General features: G+C 41.6%; 1 protein-coding gene across 1 annotated transcript in view; it reads left to right on the forward strand.

Annotated features, from left to right (window-relative positions):
* The window catches only part of LOC128739860 (lachesin), a 154,512-nt gene extending 142,819 nt beyond the window's left edge, over positions 1–11,693 (forward strand). Inside the window, exons 7-8 of the mRNA XM_053835361.1 lie at positions 5,099–5,158; positions 11,560–11,693. Of these exons, the coding sequence (XP_053691336.1) occupies positions 5,099–5,158; positions 11,560–11,693 (194 nt within the window). The remainder of the gene's footprint in view (positions 1–5,098; positions 5,159–11,559) is intronic.
* Positions 11,694–20,307: the final 8,614 nt, after the last annotated feature.

Consider the following 20,307-nt stretch of genomic DNA (forward strand, 5'->3'; position numbering starts at 1 on the left):
GTATCTCCATCGATCACGACCGTAGCTCCAACACCCGAAGGATTATCATGCTCTTTCCCGGTCACCATATACTTTGTTTTGGTAGAGTTGAAAATAAGCCTTATCCCCGCAGCTTCCTCTTTAAGATGCGTGTATGCCTATCTAACAGCTCTACAGTTAACACTAATGATATCGATGTCGTCCGCAAGTGTGATTTCGTGTTGCTGGATTCCACTTCTCAGCACGCATACGTACGCACGGTAGTACATATTAGCCTGAAAAGCTTTGTTGTAAAACCATGTTTAAGCATAATCCGCCACAGCTCAATTCATTCAACTGAATCGCACGCCACCTAGAAGTTTTTAAAAATATGGCGAGTTTACAAGTTGAATTGCCGCAATTTGTTGAGGATTTATCGCTAGTTGAAAATTTGGTCCAATGTGGATCGTCGCTCTCGAAAACCGCACTGGTATTTGCCAATAAAAGTTTCTTGCAATGGACTCAGTCTATGAAATAAATTGCAGAAGAGTGTGGTGAATGACCCGTCGGTTAAACCACTCTATAATAAACTCAACAACAAATTGCAGGAGAGAATTTTGTATACAGAATTGAGGAGAGTTAAAAAAACAAAGCCTTGGGTATGACTTGACCCTTCTTTTTCAACACAGACTACGCAGCCGGTTATTGGAATACAGAACAATTACGGGGCTTGTGCGACGATTCTACTAACTCCAGAAGTACCGCCATCCGAGATTCTAACGTACGATGACCGGCTTCGTCTAGCTAGACCAGCACCGTAGCTCGAAGCTAACTGGGCGGACGTGAAGAGAGTAATGCCTCGATAACTGCTGCTTTCAAGTCGATGGCACTTTTTGTAAATAGGACATATGAGAATTTTCTACCAATCCGTAGGTATTTCCTCCTTAGCTCATACCTTAAGAATAACTTGATGCATTGCAGCTGTTCTCTAGCTGCTTTTTTAACCCCGTTCAAAGTTGGTGGATCCACAGCTTGTGCATCTTCCTCAATCGTTATCCCTTTCTGATCGGCACGTTTTTTAAAATTTTTGTGAAAAACTGTTACTGTTATTTTTGTTAACTGTTATTCACCATTCAACAGTACCTCGAACCGTTGTTTCTTTCGATAATTAGGTTCTACTCCTTGTCATTGCACATAACAGTGGTCGACATGGTCCAGTTGCTGATTCCATTGATCGTTTTGAAGAAGTTTTCCGTGCCTCTTAAAGCAATTCCTCACCTCCGCAAGAACGCGAATCCAGTACTGGCGTTTCCTTTGACAGCGAAGTCACTTTTCAGCTACTCAAGCATCTCAGAATCTCTTTTTGCTCTGGCTTGTCACAGGTGCGACCAATATGTGAGTTTTGGCTCAATTCTTCTCGTCAGTCACTCGTTGGCACTCTGCATCAAACCATTCACTGGAAATAGCTGCAGCAGTTGTACTCAACACTTCTCACACTGTAGTACTGATCGCATCGTGGATGTCCTTCCACTGCTCAAGAGAATTGATCCTCTACGTTGTTTACCTCATCAGTTTTCCGCTGTGCAGCAACTCCTTCCGTTGATAACCACCAATGTTTAGTCGTATCTTTCTCGTTAGTCTCGATTTGAATACGTTGGACACGAATCTTACTTACTACAAGATAGTGGTCCGAATCGACGTTTGGTGTTTGTATCCTCGATTAACATCTTTCTGTCATTTCGAGAAGTTCATAGAACTCCTCTTTCACGTCACCGGGTTTGTCATTAGGGTTTGTCTGTAGTTAAATAATTTGCCCTTAATCTTGAACACACATAGACAGCTAAAAAGAATGTTGTACAAATAAGCGTTGCTTCAAATAACGAATATTCCTCTTAACCCAGATGTCACAACATCGAATTGTACATTGAAATTGTATGATGATTAGAGTATATCAAAACAAAGTAAACAATAAATTGTTTTGCAGTTGTGCGTGTTCTCATATACAACTCAAGACTGTGAATTATAAAGCAGTATAGATGATTGCAATATTAAGTTATATCTTAATCATATATCCAGGAGTATTAAGGTGCTTGTTATAAAAACCGCTGTATAAAATGCAAGATAGAATTACAAATAATTGTCAAAATTTTCGCACGTATATTGCCTCCACTTTGTTACATATGTTCTTATCTAGCGAGAAACATAAATTTTTCATTCGGATATGATGTCGTATTTCTCGGTTGCAATTGAGGTATACAAACCAAATGGTTTACTGGGAATTCTCTTCACGCCTTGTTTCCGCTCAGATACAATCATAACCATAGTTTCATTTCTTTCTTCTACCGTTCCCTCCGTCGATTGTAAAAAACTACCGGTATAAAAAATTGATTAATATATGACCTTATTATATAGGTCTAGACAACAAAATGCAAGATTGGTCTATGGTTTGTATTGTTGAGGAAACGAGAAATAATTCATTTCTCTAGGATAAAATCTGTTCAACCAGTAAACGATCGGATTTTGAAGACACTATCTGCAGCTACCGAAACGGGGCAGAATTTCCGCCAATCAAACCATTTTCCGGTGACGCTGCAATAGCCGTTCATTAATCAGCCCGGAGACAAATCATGAAATATATACCCTTGCTAATTATTTTCTCGTCAACACTCCGAGCACGTGCACTGACAGTCCGGTATTACCAAAGCATCCTAACTAAATCAAAACAATGTTCGCAGCTCATGAAAGTTAACGAAAGTCACACAAAGTGCCTCGTCCCACAGACTGTCGCTGCCAGCAAACGGTTGGCTCGTGCTGGCTGCAGGATATGGACGCAATGTTAGATCCAGGTATCCATAATGCAGGATGCAGTGTTCCTGCTGCGAACTGCGAAAGGCTACCAACATGGAAAAGTACGCGATTGAGGCTGTGCAGGTAGCACTATAAAGTGCACCCCTGCTAGTCGCCGATTTACACTACGGAAAGCTTCAGCAGGTCCCATTGTATTCTGCTCCAATCTCCCGCGGTGACTTGCACGGACAATGAATGCTGCCCGGGTGTTGCACAGATGGTATGAATAGAATTTAAGCAGTATAAATTTTCAGCACGGCACATTGCCCTGCTTTTGCTGTTGTGGTAATCAAGGAATTATTTTTACACAACAGAATAAAAAAACAACAATGCTAAAGATTTATCCGGCAAGTATTTTGTGCCAGAGAAATGCCCGAAAGAACAGCAAACAAATCATCAGAAAAGCCTTTCCGCAAGGTTCATATAACCTAGCTGCTGCTATAAAAGCATAATAGCAACCATTAAACAAGGTGTTGATTTTCGCCCCAGGTGCAAGTAATTGAGCAACATGTTTCGCCGAACGATGCAGCTGCGCAAAAAATACGAGATGTTTTGCAGTTTGAGTTGTGTAGTAAAGGAAATGTGGCAGATTTTTGAAATTATCCGGTGTTTTTTAATTTACAATTGAGAGACAGGCGTAAATCACCCTTTTGTGTGTGGTTGTACAAACGGGGTAGTATAGTATATCACTATTCACTATTCGTTGTTAGCAATAACCCGTGGTAGATCAACGGATCTCGGGGTTGCTCGAAGGACTTATTTCTTCAGTCGGCGATAGCCCGATTGGGGTCGCATTGAATACACTAAGTCTGAAGTCGAAATGGCTTGCTTTATTATTCGAAGGGTTTGCTTTTATAATTGAATTTTGGTGGAAAATATCGGTAATGCATATCGATATTTGCCCTATTCTAAATGCATTCTTAAAGCTAAAAAGAGATAGACTACTGGGACAGAAAGATTCTTTGTTCGATACATTTGGTTCTGGAATTGTAATTTGAATCCTTACTGAACACCGAGTCACATCGGCCACCGACCGGTCGGAGAAACAGCTCAGCAAAATGCGTGCACTTGTGAAGTGTATGCATGGCGCTGGTGCATGCGTTCGGTGCCCGGCGTGTGTCTCAATACGGTCGGAGTTTTTGTCTGTTTTGTTTTGACCTGTTGCATCATATTTGATTACATGATGATGTGTATGGCTAGGGTAGAGTACGGATAGTACAGTAGTTTCTTGTAGCACGAGTCGCTATTAATAATTTACAACTAGGTATTTTTGATGCGCATACTATTATTTATGAACCATTATTTGATGCAATAAAATTAATTACTGCGTAGTTGAAAACAGGGCAGAAGATTGAATGAAATGATGAATGATTTTATCGAGAAAGTAACTTCTACAGTGACCAGTAACATTAAATATTTCCACATCCCAAAGGGATGTACACATTCAGTTTTTTAGAATGTTCTTCTGAGTACTAGCTACGCGACGGATTTCAATTACTTTTAAATAAATTGTCAATCTCAAATCAATATTGTAATTTCATTATCTAATAAGTACAACCGAGAATCCTTATTTTGCTTGTCAGTTCTTTTATAGTATTGAACCTTTGTAGAATAAATTCAGTCCAGAAGGATATTGGCCCTTTCTTTATTAACAATATTATATAGATAATAACGGAATATAGCTATGACCGTCCTCCTTGCTGACCGAACGTCATCACGAGGATGTTAGATGTAAACTGCGCACCGTAATAACTCAATTACTATTCACTGAAGTGGCTCGCAACATACAGAAGTACAGAACATCGGGCTGTCGTTTTGTCATCTCCTGCTACAATCCCCAGTGCACCCGACTGGAATGGTTGACATGGTAAATCATCTAGTACCGACAGCTCATCATGACAACTGTTCCCGGAGGATGTGCGAACCGGTAGGACGTCAAAGGACGGACCTAATTAGATTTTTCATCCAAACAAACAATCACTGCCGTTCATTCGATCAATTCGTTTATAATGTTCCTGCTCGTTTCACACCGTTCTTTTTTTTGTACAATCAATTTCCGCCACCAAAAGGATGTTGCTGACATTAAAATCATCGCTACCGCTGTCATCATTGTCATCTTGTCTTTCTGTTGCTGCTGTTTCCGTTTCATTGTGATCGATTGTACATCCTGTTGTGCTGATTCCGATTCCGGCAGTAGAAGAACTTTTGATTTCGTTACCTTTTGTTCTTCTTGGAAATGATTTGTTTGACAATTTTCTCATTGTTCTCTGTATCTGTTCTATTCTCGTTTCAGAAATAAAAATTCATCCGGGTGGAGTACAAACAAGCGACGATCAATTAAATATAATTGGAGGTATGTGATATAGTAGAACCTTGCACTCCGACGTATCGGAAATAGCGAAGCTTTCAATTTTGCTCCTAGCTCTCGACGGTATTGTGATGCGAACTCGAGCTTTGTTCGAACTGAATCCGTTGTATCACGGTTCGTGGTTTTAATTGAAGTAGTACCGTAGAAAGCATAGTCGAGTTTGTCGATTAAATTGATGCTGCAGCAGTTTTATTTTGCGGTTCAGCTATTAACCTTGCATCGTTTGATGTTGGGTACTTTGATTTCAAACTGGATTCAAACACAGCTCTGAGCTCGTGCAATTCGATGAATTTTATTTGAAATGGATTTATATGGCGTAGCTGTCATGTAGCGAGTGGGAAAAAAAATCTAAACTGGCATTAAACATGCATCGCTTTGAAGTGTCGAACTAAACTGCTGCTGCCGCGGTACATATTTTACGTAACTTGTGGTAAAAACATTATCAACACTGTAAGCTGAGCCGAAATCAAACCATAATACCTACGTTCTGTCCACCAGCTCCACTTCACCTATAACTTTTTTGAACTACTCGATGGCATATGTCTAAATTTCATTGGCCCGAGCAAAGTCATGGCCATTTCAACAATATTTTATTCGACGAGAAAGCTAAGAGAAAATTCAATTTAATTCTACTATGCAAGTGTTCTTTACAGATACTCGTATTTTGGTTACTAAATACATTCTTCAAACCTTCTGCAATGTCGGCAGTTAGATTGTGCATCATCTGTTCATCGATTTCAAAGCGTAAAACGACAAGAGCTATGGACAATTTTGGACGAAAACGGCTTTCCGGGTAAGCTTACTAGACTTATCATGGTTACAATGGATGGGATCCAATGCTGTGTTAGAATCTCGGATGGATTGTCGGACCCATTCGAATCTCGCAGGGGACTTCGACAAGGAAAAGGTGTTGTAAGATGAGGGTCCGTTTGGGCAATACCGTGGTAATCGACGGGGATGAGTTTGAGGCAGTCGACGAGTTCATAAACCTTGGCTCACTGGCAACAGAGGACAACAATACAAGCCGTGAGATCAAATCACGCGTATTATCAGCGGAAGTCGGGACTACTACGGACTAGATGAACTCTTGCGGTCGAAAAATCTGAGCCCCCGTACAAAGGCAAACTGTACAAAACGCTAATTAGAGCGGTTGTCCGCTATGGGCACGAAACGTGGACACTGTCAGAAGAGGACCTGCGAGCACTCGAAGTTTTCGAACGGCGGGTGCTAAGAACCATCTTTGGCGGCGTTCAAGAGAACGGTGTATGGATGCGAAGAATGAACCACGAACACGCGTGTCTCCACGATGAACACGGTCAAAGTTGGAAGGATACGTTGAACAGGACATGTTGCTATAATGCCGGACTATTATCTGGTAGCAACAAGACGAAGAAGCGCACAGCGAGTGAGGAGGAAAGACCGGGGGGAGCGAGTTCTGTCGAGCATTGGGTGCCTGCGGAACTGGAGACCAGCTGCCATGAACCGAAATTATGCTACGCAGGCCTAGTCATAAGACGTCAGGCCAATTAAGGGGACCTGAACGACTAAAAATTTTGAAAAAATCATTATTTTTTATTTCAGATTTTATTTCTGCAGTCTTTTTCGCTTATTTTGATACTAATGTTGTAATGATCCGACCACGGGAAGTGACTGAAAAACGATCATACACATAAGCATTCCAGTACGGTGAAGAAGAACTTCAGCGGAATGAAACGCCGCTCCTGGAAAACCACGACTTTTAAACTTTATGTACCTTTTTCTCGGAAACTACACAACGTTTTGGAGCAAACTTTGTTTTTGTTTTGTTGGTAGTAGCTTGGCAAAGGCTTTTATAACTTTTGAGTGTCGGGGGTTAGGGGCAGGCCCAACAAGCCGCCCCGGAAAACAAAAAGTTACCAACAACGAAGAAGAAAATAGGGATCGGAACAATCGGCGTCGACCTACACGACGAAATAAGGACTACGATTGAAAACTCGGGACATGGAATAGCAAATCGCTTGGCTTCCTGGGTTGTGATAGGATAGTCTAAGATGAACTACATCCCCGAAACTTCGAAGTCGTAGCACTGCAGGAACTTTGCTGGAGACCCGAACGAGAAGGAGACGTTCTACGCGCAGCTGGAACAGGTGTATGATGGCTGTCCGCCACGTCCGGATGGGACGTGAAAATCGTCATCGGTGACATGAACGCGCAGGTAGGACGAGAAGCTATATATAGACCGGTAAACGGGCCAAACAGCCTGCATGCCGCAACGAACGACAACGGCCAACGATGCGTAAATTTTAAAGCTTCCCACGGTATGGTAGTCCAAAGTACCTTTTCCTCCCGCAAAAATATCCACAAGGCCACCTGGAGATCACCAGACTAAATTGATCATATTCTAATCGACGGTAAATTCTTCTCTGATGTTATAAACGTTCGCACCTATCGCAGTCTGCATGCGCTCAAAACTCTCGACAGTGTATAACACGCGTCGAAATCGTACGCCGGGACCCAATATCGAGCAGCTACGAGACACCGGAGTTGCTCAGGAATACGCGCGGCAGCTGGAAGCAGCGCTAATAACGGAAGAGCAACTTGGCGCAGCAACTCTTGCAGATGGTTGGAAAGGTATTAAGACCGCCATAGGTAGTACTGCTCTAGCGGCACTAGGTAGAATGAATCCGAACCGAAAAAACGATTGGTTCGATGGCGAATGGCAATTAGTGCAGGAAAAGAATGCAGCACGTGCGAGAATGCTGCAACACCGTACGAGGGCGAATGTGGAGCGATATAAACAAGCACGGAACAAGCAAAACTTGGTCTTCCGAAGGAAAAAGCGCCAACAGGAAGAACGAGATCGCGAGGAGATGGAAGAACTGTACCGTGCTAACGATAAACAGAAGTTCTACGAGAAGTTAAACCGTTCGCGTAAAGGCAATGTGCCGCAGGCCGATATGTGCCGGGACTAAGTCGGTAATCTTCTCACGAACGAACGTGAAGTGATCGAGAAGTGGAAGCAGTATTATGACGAGCACCATAACAGCGATGTAGCTGAACATGAAGGTGACGATATGGGAATAGATCTTGGAGCACGTGCAGAAGACGATAGAATACCGACCTCCAATCCGCGCAATCACACTGTTGAACGCCGCCTACAAGGTACTCTCCCAACTTCTATGTCGTCGATTATCACCATTTGCAAAGGAGTTCGTGGGGTAATATCAAGCGGGATTCATGCGTGCCCGTGCCCCTACGGATCAGATTTTCGTGCTTCGGCAAGTGTTGCAGAAATGTCGCGAATACAACGTGCCCACGCACCATTTATTCATCGACTTCAAATCGGCGTACGACACGATCGATCGAGATCAGCTATGGCAGATTATGCACTATTACAGATTTCCGGATAAACTAACGCGATTGGTCAAGGCGACGATGGATCGAGTAATGTGTGTTGTTCGAGTATCAGGGGCAGTCTCGAATCTCTTTGAATCTCGAAGATTGCCGTAACCCCAATGTGATAGGCTTCCATGTTTGCTGTTCATCATCGATTTGGAGGATGTGATTAGAAGAGCGGGGATAGACACGAGTGGCACGATATTCACGACGTCCGTCCAGCTTCTCGGTTTCGCTGATGACGTTGACATCATTACACGTACCTTTGAGAGGATGGCGGAAACGTATATCGAACTGAAAGCTGAAGTCAAACGGATTGGACTTGTCATTAATGTATCGAAACCAAAATGCATGAAAGGAAGATGTTCTAGAGAAGTGAATGCTGACCTCCCTCCCCGGATTCATTTAGGCGGTGATGAAATCGAGGTGTTAGAAGAGTTCGTGTATCGGGGCTCACTGGTTACCGCAGACAACGACACCAGCAGAGAAATACAAAGACGCATTATGGCAGGAAATCGTGCCTACTTTGGACTCCGTAGGACGCTGCGATCGAACAAAATTCGCAACCGCACGAAGTCAACAATCTACAAGACGCTGATTAGACCGGTAGTCCTTTACGGTCATGAGGCATGGACTATGCTCGTGGAGGACCAACGCACCCTTAGTGTTTTCGAACGGAAGGTGTTGCGCACCATTTACGGCGGAGTGCAGATGGAAGACGGAACGTGGAGGAGGCGAGCGAAGCATGAATTGCATCAGCTGCTTAGGGAAGCACCCATCACTCACACAGCAAAAATCGGTCGCCTGCGATGGGCTGGGCACGTTGTGAGGATGTCGGACGTTCTCAATAATGATTTGACGAAGCGCGCAGCGAGCAAGATGGAAGTGGAAGGCGACCTGCGGACCCTACGCAGACTACGTGGCTGGCGAATTGCGGCCATGGACCGAGTGGAATGGAGACGACTTCTTCCTACAGCAGAAGAAATTACGGCCTGGAGCTGATTAACACAACAACAACGATATTTCTCGCCGCCTTAGTGGTGCCAGGATGAATACGAAGACGCCGCTAAAGGAAAGAGCTAATCAGTTAATGACTAACCGTACAGAACAGCTTAAGTGATGGACTAAACAGCTTTTTCGAGTCTCAAATCGCCGTCTCAAAAACGCCAACAGTTCGTCGAATTAATCGCGTTAACTCGGAGGCGCGTTCGCTGGAAGAAATTGAAGCAGCTATCAAGCGTATGCAATTCAATAGCGTGCCAGGGATAGACTGCAATTCATCCGAGTTACCCATAGCTGACCCACCTTTGTCAGCCCAGATAATGCATTAGCTATTCAGGAATATAGGAGAAACCACAACTTTTCCGGTGGACTGGACGCAAGGCATATTGGTAAAAATCCCTTAGAAAGGAAACCTAACTGAATGCGGTAACTGGTGAGGCATCAAGTTGCTCTCTCTGTGTTACTTAGTAAGTACTCTGAAAGGTAATCCTCAACCGGAGATCCAGGAGAAGATCGACGTTATTCATACTGGTCGATCATGTGTAGACCATGTCACAACGCACCGAATCATATTGAAGCAGATCAACGGATTCCAGGGCTCGCTTCTGCTGGTGTTCGTTGACGTCGAAAAGGCGTTTGACCGACTCAACCACGAAAACCTTTGGGGCGCACCTATGCGTAGAAATTCCAGATAAGCTAGTTTATCTCGTCGAGGTTCAGTACTAGGCATTCTCGTGCAATGTTGCACAATGGCGTCTTGTTCGGCTCTATAAGGGTCACTGCTGATGCTGGTGTGAGACCAGGCTGTATATTATCACCGCTGCAGTTTCTCATCGTTATGGCTGAGACACTAGTTGGTGCTCTTGACGGTAAATCTAGTAGACCAGCAGCTAAATGACTCCGATCTAACTGACAATATTACCTTGCTCGCACAGCAGATTTAGAAGTGATAATTTAAAGCGATTTATATACGAATTGCGATAACGCTAGTAAATAAGCTTTCAAGATTTTCCTTCATCTTTCTCTTTGACAGTATCCCCTGATCCAGTGATTATTTATTGCATTGGTCGAAACTATGCTTCACCATAGTTGTAATCATTGAATTATGAGTTTGATTATGATTTTAATATTTTTCTAGTTTTCGTATATATAGTATTCTTATTATACACTGATATTTACTCTTATATAGTGCTGATTATGTTTTTGGCAAAATATGATGACTTTATAAAACGTGCGATGTATACAAGAAATGCCAAAAACGCTGTTCAAATACTACGGACACGAATTAGGCCTCCGCCATTATCATTCGTAAAAAACTGGATAATGTCATCCATAATCTTATTCAGGGAATTGCTGTATGAAGAACTGCAAGAGGGGTGGGATATATTTTGCTTTATTGTTGATATACCTAACATGCATTCCATTAGAATATCAGAATACATGTTGACACACGTTAGCCTATGGTCAAATTGTGATATCTGCAGCGATAAAATCGAACTGCATGACAATCTATAGTCGAATCACGCCTGCTTATAAATTAGTAGACGGAATTCCCACGTGAGTCAACGTGACCAGTAGTGGTTGGGGGCGCCTTCTCAGAATGTAATGAAAGTTTTGTAAGTGTAAAAACTTTGTGCAGTAAAATTTAAAACTTAGAACTTTGACAATTTTCTGAAAGTCATGCTTTGTCCACTACATTCACTGAAAATTTTTTATGATAAAACATAGTATAAGAATAGTTTAATTACACGAAGATTCGGGAAGATTTCTAATAAAGCCAAAGAAGAGTAGGCGCGAAACCCGTCAATAGCATAGTTGAACACTATCAGTATGCTGGTAAGTGGTAATTCAAAACTGCTGCTCCAGTGCTGATGAATGATCTGATTCAAAATTGAGTCTCACTGTTTGTAGGATAAACTGAAAGCATACTCAATATTTGATTCCGCTGCTATCTGTCACACGCACTCTAATCTGATATCCTCTTTCTACTGTACCTTTTCCACCCACAGGTCTTGCTGAGGCCGCCCGAGGTCGGGGCAACTCGAGTGCCAATTCATTAGTGCCCGGTGGCAGCTCCCTGCACTTTGCACTCGTCTTTGCCGTGCTGTCGATGCTTCTGTCACTGACTTCAACTTTCAGATGACAACACTAGCTGCGGCCAGAATAAGCCGAACTTCCCGACAGACGCCGCCACCGGTGTCACACTGCAGGATCGGTGCGGCTAGGATCGAACCGCTTACTCATGTGAGAAAATGAGTAATAAGGCTAAATATTGAATGAAACACAATCGTTTTGTCTGCTGTGGATGAGTGAGGAAATAAAAGTATGATTTTCGAATGATTTCCGGTGTGCACGTGTAACTAAAGTTCATACCTGTAACCACAGAGAGTAACTTTCGAAACAATAAGATTGAAATATTGTAGTAAGAAAATAATCTATTCATAATAGCTTAAAGAATAAAACAGAATCACACATACACACAATCTATTCTCCTTCTCTGTGCGTAAAAAAGTGATTGCCAAATAATGCCGCTTGTAGTGATTGAAATGGCCGCTATCAGCCGGATCAAATGTAAATCTTAGAATTAAGGTACCATACACACACCGATAAAATGCTTCAACGCTCATATCTCTAGAAGTTATCCATACACATCAACGAAACGGATGGAAAAAAGTTAGGCCAAAATCGGCAAGCATAATCAGCTGGAAATGGTAGACTGAAAATTAAGTGTGGCGTATAGAAAGAGGGAAGTCAAACAAGAGGATTTTAAAGGATTATAAAATGGCTAAGTGAAAGAAGCGTTAATGGAGTTGGACGAGATAGAGAGAGTGGTGCTTGAAGACGGCTGCCGCATGCTTGCGTTTATTCTCCTATCGCCCTTCTGGCAGCACTCTGACAACGTGGCGGTGTCAGTGATGGCTGCAGACATTTTTAAAGCACTATAATGGTGTTGAATGATGAAACTCTGAATCAACTTTGATTATAATGCATCCATCAAAATGCAATAAAGTTTGTTATTGCAAGTGAGGATAAGCAGCGCCAAAATGTGCCAGCATGCAAATTTGGGTGGTACGCGTAGAAGAAAAACGGAGCAGCGAACGTGCAGCGAAAAAAAAGCTAGAAAAATTATTTTCCTCTGCACGAATTCGGTTGAAGAGCAGGACTTTATGAAGGTTTCTGAAGGCCACTAATATTACCTATTCTTGAAAGAGCATCCGTTATTGTGTTTGAATTGCGTAAAAACTGCTGAGGTTAATGGAAACTTTTCACTGTAAAAAAATATTGACACCGTCGTCGTGCGACGACAACAAGTTTTGTTAACATCTGCATTAGTAAGCAAATTTACGTTGAAAATGAACAAAAGATATACTTGTTTTATATATTTTGTAGCAAAATTGAGGCAATGAAAATAAATTATTTTAGTTATCACTACGTTTAAAGTTTCCCAAAATAGAAACGAAATGAAAGTCTGTCATTTAAATTATAGTTTTTACATTGTCTAAAGGGGCGATAGTTTGTTTTTATAAAGTTAAAACAAATATAATTGAGTTCTCAAAATAACATGAATTTTCAAGTTAAAAATCTTCCAGAAAAGTTTACAACTACTGCAATATTATCTCTTATTATCAAAAACCAGTTGTATTCTTAGACTGATTGTGTGGTCTGTCGTAATTGTATCAAGCTTGTGTCCAAAATGATTCCAGAATGAAATACAGAATAATTTGCTTCCTTTGGCTACTATATACTTCGAGAGGGGAGTTTGCCCTTGCTCAGCTGCACTGCCTGTCGGGACTTGCGAATAATTTAAATTTCACAGCGAGCCTCACATGACTTCTACGGTGCAGCTGCGGAATTGTTCTTTTGATTGCCCTGATGACGGTACCTATATACCGGATGCATTTATATCGGTTAATAATTTTACAATACAGTAGATGTACGTGGTTCTTTCGTAAAGGTGAATTGAATCATTTGTTTTTGCCAATACTCATGAACATATCCCTTGCTGATGCTCGGTGTATAAATTCAATTTGCGAACTCTCCTACCATGCAATAAGCAATAAGGTGATAAGCAATCTGTAACTTCGCTTCGTGCATTCAGTTTTCGATTGTATCGATCTCCTCAGCTCCAACCAGTTAGCACACACTCACTGTTCTATTCTTCACACGCTGTAACTCAGAGAAACAGTGATTTCAAATTTAATATTGGTCCGTTGAAACTCGGAAATGTCGATCATAGATTATGCTAGTCTTCGGACAACATGTGCGGGACGTTATTTTTTGTGGGATTTTCTAGGTGCCTGTTTGTCTGTACAGTTAGCGTTACTACAATACAAATCTATCACAATTGTATCTCTATTATTTTAAGTCAATACGCAACTGTAGAGTTTTGGCCTTAGAGTAGAGCCTTGCGGAACTCCGATTGTAACAATATTTGATTTCTGGTTCATATTCGTCAAAAGTTGTAATTTGGCAGATGCGCCAGAAGAGGAATAGAGACCGTGAAAAATTAGAACAAATATTTCGGGCCACGTGCCTAAAATTGAGACGTATGGGGACATGATCACGAGCGAAAGGTAGAAACAAATCTTCGATGAATACCTCAATGGCGATAAAATGGAAAGAGCTGGAATGGAAATTAACACATACAATTTAGTAGCATCCCGGCTCCGGCATTCGCTATGGGCAAATCCGTTGAGAAATAAGACAGCTGAAGCATTATGAAGCTAACGGAAAGGACCGATAGCCAGCAGAACTCTACAAGATGGTAGGGAGCCACTGGTAACGGCACTTCATTAAATAATTTTTAGAAATTAGAAGGAGGAGATACATCCAGAGAAAAGCATAGAAGGAGTGCTTTGTTCCATCTACAAAAAGGCGATCGGTCTGCTTGTAATAATTACCGCGATTTCACGTTGCGTATCTTATTACGTCCTCTATATTCAATTGAGAGGGTCATTGAAGCAACGTTTATTAAGTACTAGTTGATTGCCCGATCTCACTCGGGGCCCTTTATCACTCAGTGACTTGTACCTCTGTTTTTGTAACGAAAACTCTCATAACACAAGAAACAAAGCCCTCTCCCCCTGTTATGAACCCCCACCCCACCCCCCTCTTTTTGTATACTTTTCAGTGCAGATTCTCTTATGTCAAGGAACATGTATGCCAAGTTTGGCGAAGAACTTATAAATTGACACAGCCTGTTTTACGTTTTTGAACCTCCCCTATTTTAATGGCTACCTACCCTATTCCCCTTTTCAGATATGAAACAACTTGTTCAACTGATCGTTCCAAATGCAAGAGGAACGCACTCCTTTACCCATTTGAACCTTTCTCTTCCCTTGTAAGAGACCGTCTCCCTCTTTTGTTATCGCTTCAGTGCTGATTCTTTGATGCCAAAAACATGTGTTTGCCAAACGACGTTTGATGGAACAGTCCAGAAGTTCCGGAGCTATGGTGGAACATACAAACATACGCACGTTCCTCGTCCCCCTGTCGGTTAATTTCCAGTCAGCTCCCTCTTCTCTCACGTAGCTAATTATGCATCGGTTTGCTCAATGAAAATCGTTATAATGGAAACGAAACAAACGTTTATTTATCATATATTCCTCCTCGGTGGAACCTCCTTCTTTTCTCAAAGTCAGTTGCACAACTGCAATCGTTTTAAATGCAAGAGAAAAGCAACCCCTTTTACTTATTTAGACCTTTCCCCCCTCGCACAGTGGTCCAAACAGCGAAATACGTGATCGTGTGATATTGCGCCAAAACGTGAAGTTTTTCGCATATAGTTTCTTTAGGAACATTTCTTGGTATAATAAGCCCCTTCTTGTGAGAGAAATCTTTGGGTGATTAATTCCCTTAAAAGTGAGATACGAAATTTATTTTCTCGTACATTCAAGATACAGGTTTGGTACTTTCGGCAAAGTTGTAGTAAATATTAATGCAAACAACTTTGTCAAAGACACCATACTTGTATCTCTTCATGGAAATTATCTATGAAGCGTTATTCGTGGACAAACCCTTCAAACAGTTTCTAAACCCTGACTTATTCTGGTCAAATTTTACGTATTCATAGTGTTCTAGAAAGTTGTTTATCTTGCTAAAATCAATGTTTTTGTAGAACATTGTTATACGTGATTTTCTGAAGTTTCGGAGATTTTGAGCTTTTTTGATGAAAAATAGTACTTTTTTGAGCTTAAATATTTCCCAAGGTGGCAAATGGTGGCAGATCAAACAACTCGTACTTAAAAGTACAACAAAAAGATGTGTTGCTTATTTTATTTTTGGTTTGAGTAAAGTTAATTGTTAACTGCTTGTTAATTCGTGTTTTCTAATTAAATAGTTATTTAGTCATTCCGAGAAAATTCGGCCTTCTGTGACTGTTATTGAAATTCGGCCATTTGGATTTCAACCATTCGTGATTCGACCATTTGTGTTTCGGCCATTCGGTACCAGCCCATTATGAGTGTGATCTTTTGAAAAGACACCAATCGAAGGTATTGAACAAAATAGACTTAAGTTAGTTATTTGGAAGTCTGGCTCTTATTAATTGCGGCAAATAATTTTAAGTCTACATTCATTTTCGACTCGAAAATAGGCGAAAAAATTGCTGGTTACTCAACTTGTTAGAAAGAGATTGTCAACGTAAACAAAATGGCGTTTATTGCATCCGAAGTATTGCATCCGAAGCCGCCCCTGATTGAGTCGCACCCCCTTGGTGACTTGGATGACGCTCGTGTTTAACGAAGCATTTCCTCTATCAACCTGATCAACCTGACATGATTAAAGTAGCCAAAGGCATGCTAACGTTTTCCGAAAGTTGTACCCATTAGCCGCCATTACGCACGCGAACAGGTGGGTACGATATAGATTTCCTCTGGGATTGATTACACGATCTTCGTTAAGGTTGCCTGCATCAAAGTTAGTATTAGGAGGTGAAATGGATGTTATAGTTTGCGGTGAGAAGTTCTTGTTTTCTTTAAATTCTGAGACATTTGAATGAAATTTCATATTTTGCAAATAGTTGAACGATTTTTCAATTTTTCTACAATCGCCCAGAAATGTTTCATCTCAAAACAACGGTTTATAGGGTAACACGATGGGGCCTACAATCAAAAGTTGATACAAATCTACTCTAACAGATAAAATATCAAATACCTGATTCCTGATCAACCACCAGAAATAGGTCCATTGTAGAACTCGGTCAATGTGAGTATTAGTGCAATAACATTTTTTAATTTCCTGTGTTAAACCTATTTTCAAACTATGGCACGCGATTCCAGGTACCCGAGCGTACACATCCATTTGCAAAATCAATCCATGTCAACCATTTCAAGTGTTGCTGTAAATAAACTCTAAATAAACAAACGGAAAATTCAATAAAATAGCTCATAATAGTAAAGAAGTGTACACAAAGAGAGAGAGCAGCTAATAATTTATGACTGAGTTTCATTCCGAGGGCATGTAATTAATTATGAAAATTAATTGTGTCTGCGCGCTGCAGCTCGTACACGGATCGTGCCGATTTGCATCAGCATCCGGTAGGAATGCAAAGCAGAGTCCTGTGCTTACTATCATTTTCCCACATTTTGCCCGCCAGTGTTGTGACTGTTTCCGTCAGAAGCTGTGGAAATAGAGGCAATTGATGTTAAGGATTTGCAAGCGAACAAATTATCGCTTTTGATAGCGATATGCGGGTATGATGATTCGTGGCTGAGTTATAGGAAACGATGCAGGATTTTTTTTTTTGATTTTTATATACAAATCTGATGTACAAATAACTAGGTTTTTAGATTAATGAGTTTTAATTTGTGATGTTTGTTTCGGTTCAGAATGATTCAGAAGGTTCAAACAGTAGTTAAGGTAGTTGTACACTGCATATGAGAAAACATTCCGTAAACAAATTATTTCAGTATTCGTACTACTCAAAACAGCTGTCATACAAATCACAAATTACCGAATTGCATCCAATGCTCGACGTTGATCACTTCAGCAACGATATTATGAATTGATACCGGTTATGGAAATCATGTAACACATCCGAAGCGTGTACGATTTTTTCATAGTCATTCCCTATACCAATTCTCACACAGCATATCTCATTTCCAATCAGAAAATCATTAAACCATCAGCAGTGTAACATCACAACGCGGTGAAACTATGTACATATTATATAAAATGTTATAAACTGTTTCAATAAATCAGATATGAAAAGAGAAAAAGTTCAACCTGCATGTATGCATACTTGATGAGAATGATAAATGACCCCAAGTCCTGCTGGCCATCACAGCCCTCGTGAAATCCGTTCCGCCCAGCAGCGCCAGCGTCGCAGTTGATTTCGGTATTATCGTGGCGAATGGAAAAGTTTTTCTACACCACTTCAACGGTCTTATGTGCGCTGCGAAGCAACAAAGCTCGGGTCAGTCGCGCAGTTAATGGACACATTCAGTCCGCGATAGATGTACTGGAGCTTTTCCCTGCCCCATGCATATACCTGCTCGGATGCTCGTTACACCCACTTCGCGCCGGCGGAATGGTAGGTATAGAGATTGTGGTCTGAATACAGTGTAACTTCGTTAATTATTTATAATTTTGTTTTACGCTGCTGGACGACTGTAATTTTACTGTAATATTTCCGACATTGAAAAAAGTAATGGCGTTGATTAGACGTTATGTGTTTTGTTAGCTGTTGAAAATCGAAAATGTGGGAAGGTGGCTTATTATGGCTTTGAAATGCCGCTTAGTGTTGAATCAATAATTACATGTTTCCCGATACCGGACACTTAACACTTACATACTGCCGTTCTCTAATCCCTTCGAATACCAGCTGAAAGGGCACCATCTCGACAGCGCACATCCATCGTGTGCGGAGCTTGCTCCGGAGTCAGCAGCCTCTTCCTGGTTCTTTGCTGAAGTTTTGGTTACTCTTTCGTCGGACATTCTGGCCACGTGCCCAGCCACAACAGCCTGTTATACAATATTCCCTGCACTACGTCAGTATATTGATAAACTTGATACAGCTCGTCATTCAAGCTCCTGCGGAACGCGGAAATTTACGATCTAGACCATTAAGCACTCGTCGATCAGCTTCCTCCACCTTCGTGTTTTGTAAACTTTGAAACTTCTGCTGGCGTAGTCCGTAGAAAACCCGATACGTGGCTGAAAATCGTTGCTTTACTTCCCAGCTTACATCGTTAACATATATCATGACCGAGGTTATGAATTCCTCCACTATCTCATACCATTCCCAATCCAGCTCGATACCGACACCATTTCGATTCTCACGCTCCCTGCCAACAACCATGTTCTTCGATTCAACGGTGTTAATTGTGAGCCCCACTTTCGCTACTTCGAATTCAAAAGGCCTAAAGGCCTCTTCCACTACTCTGTGGTTGGCTCTGTGGACGTGGGGCTGTGGATGATATCGACGTCATGCGCACAAGCCAAGAAACATGTGAGATCTCGTTTCTTTCCACGTTTACTCTTCATATTGCACCTTCCAAGTTCCAAGACAATGCTGAATAACAAGTTTGAGAATGCGTTTCCTCGTTTCAGATTATCCAACATTAACAAACCGCCATATGAATCAGCGCAACTAGTTACGTCGGAAAAACATTTTCAAGTATTGTCTGCCACAGCTCATTTCGTTTGACTGAATCGTAAACAGCCCTAAAGTCAACAAACCGATGAGTCTGCAAGTTTTATTCCAGGAACTTGTCTAGAAACTAGCGCAGGGTAAACTGCTAATCCGTCGCAGTAATCTTCACGAAAACCAGCTTGATACACCCCGAAGGATACCTCTAACAGTCTCAGTCTATAGAACAAGATACGGGAGAGCACATTGTAAGCAATATTGAGCAGTTTGTGCCTCGATAGCTTTTACAGTCGAGTCCGTGTCCTTTCTTAAAAATAGGGTAATTGAGGCCATTCAGCCATCCAGATCCTGACAATAATCCGGTGAATAGTATTTAGTACAGCCACTCGCTCCCTGCTTTTAGAAGTTTAGCAGGCATACCGTGTTTCCCATCTTCCTGGCTGTTCTTTAGTTCGCTAATTGCCTTTTTAACCTAATCATGAGTAAATGGTTTTACAACTTGGTTATTGCTTGCGATTCTTATCCTGTTGTTGCTATTTTACTTCTGCGCCAAGAAGTACTCCTTTCACCTGGGCGCTACCGCTATTTTTTCAGCAAGCAGGTTGCCAGCACAATCATTCCTGCTCCTCGTCATTTTGTAGAAACACCGTACGTTGTTGCTGGCCAACCGTTCCCCTACGCCCCGGCGAGCATGTGCTCCTCGTACTCGTGCTTTATTAGACGCTGAGTTATTTTCTTCCGTAGCTCTGGCATTCCTATACCTTTCACTGTTCTGACTTGATAGCCGCAGTTAGCATGCGACTCCTAATCAGCAGCGTTGCCCACCTTCCAGATTTATCTGAATATTTGAGACTTTTTGATGCCTACCCAGACTAAAAACAGTTTCCAGACTAAAAACCAGGTATCCAAAAATTGTCTGCCCCAATCTCAAATGACTGCCAGATTTTTTCCCTACATTTTTACTCTCATTTTCCAGATTTTCGTAGAAAATAGTTGGCAACTTGCATCAAACCAGCTGTTATGCTGTCTTCCGCGCATTGTGGCTGCCTCTGTCACAGTTGTTACTTGGCACCATGGACGATTTTCCACAGCCCATTTGTATCTTCTTCCCATTCTTCCTGCTGTTCTGTGATTCGTTGATCAAACGATGTTAAAACGCAGCGTT

Source organism: Sabethes cyaneus, chromosome 3 (genome assembly GCF_943734655.1).
Source record: "Sabethes cyaneus chromosome 3, idSabCyanKW18_F2, whole genome shotgun sequence".
Lineage (NCBI taxonomy): Eukaryota > Metazoa > Arthropoda > Insecta > Diptera > Culicidae > Sabethes > Sabethes cyaneus.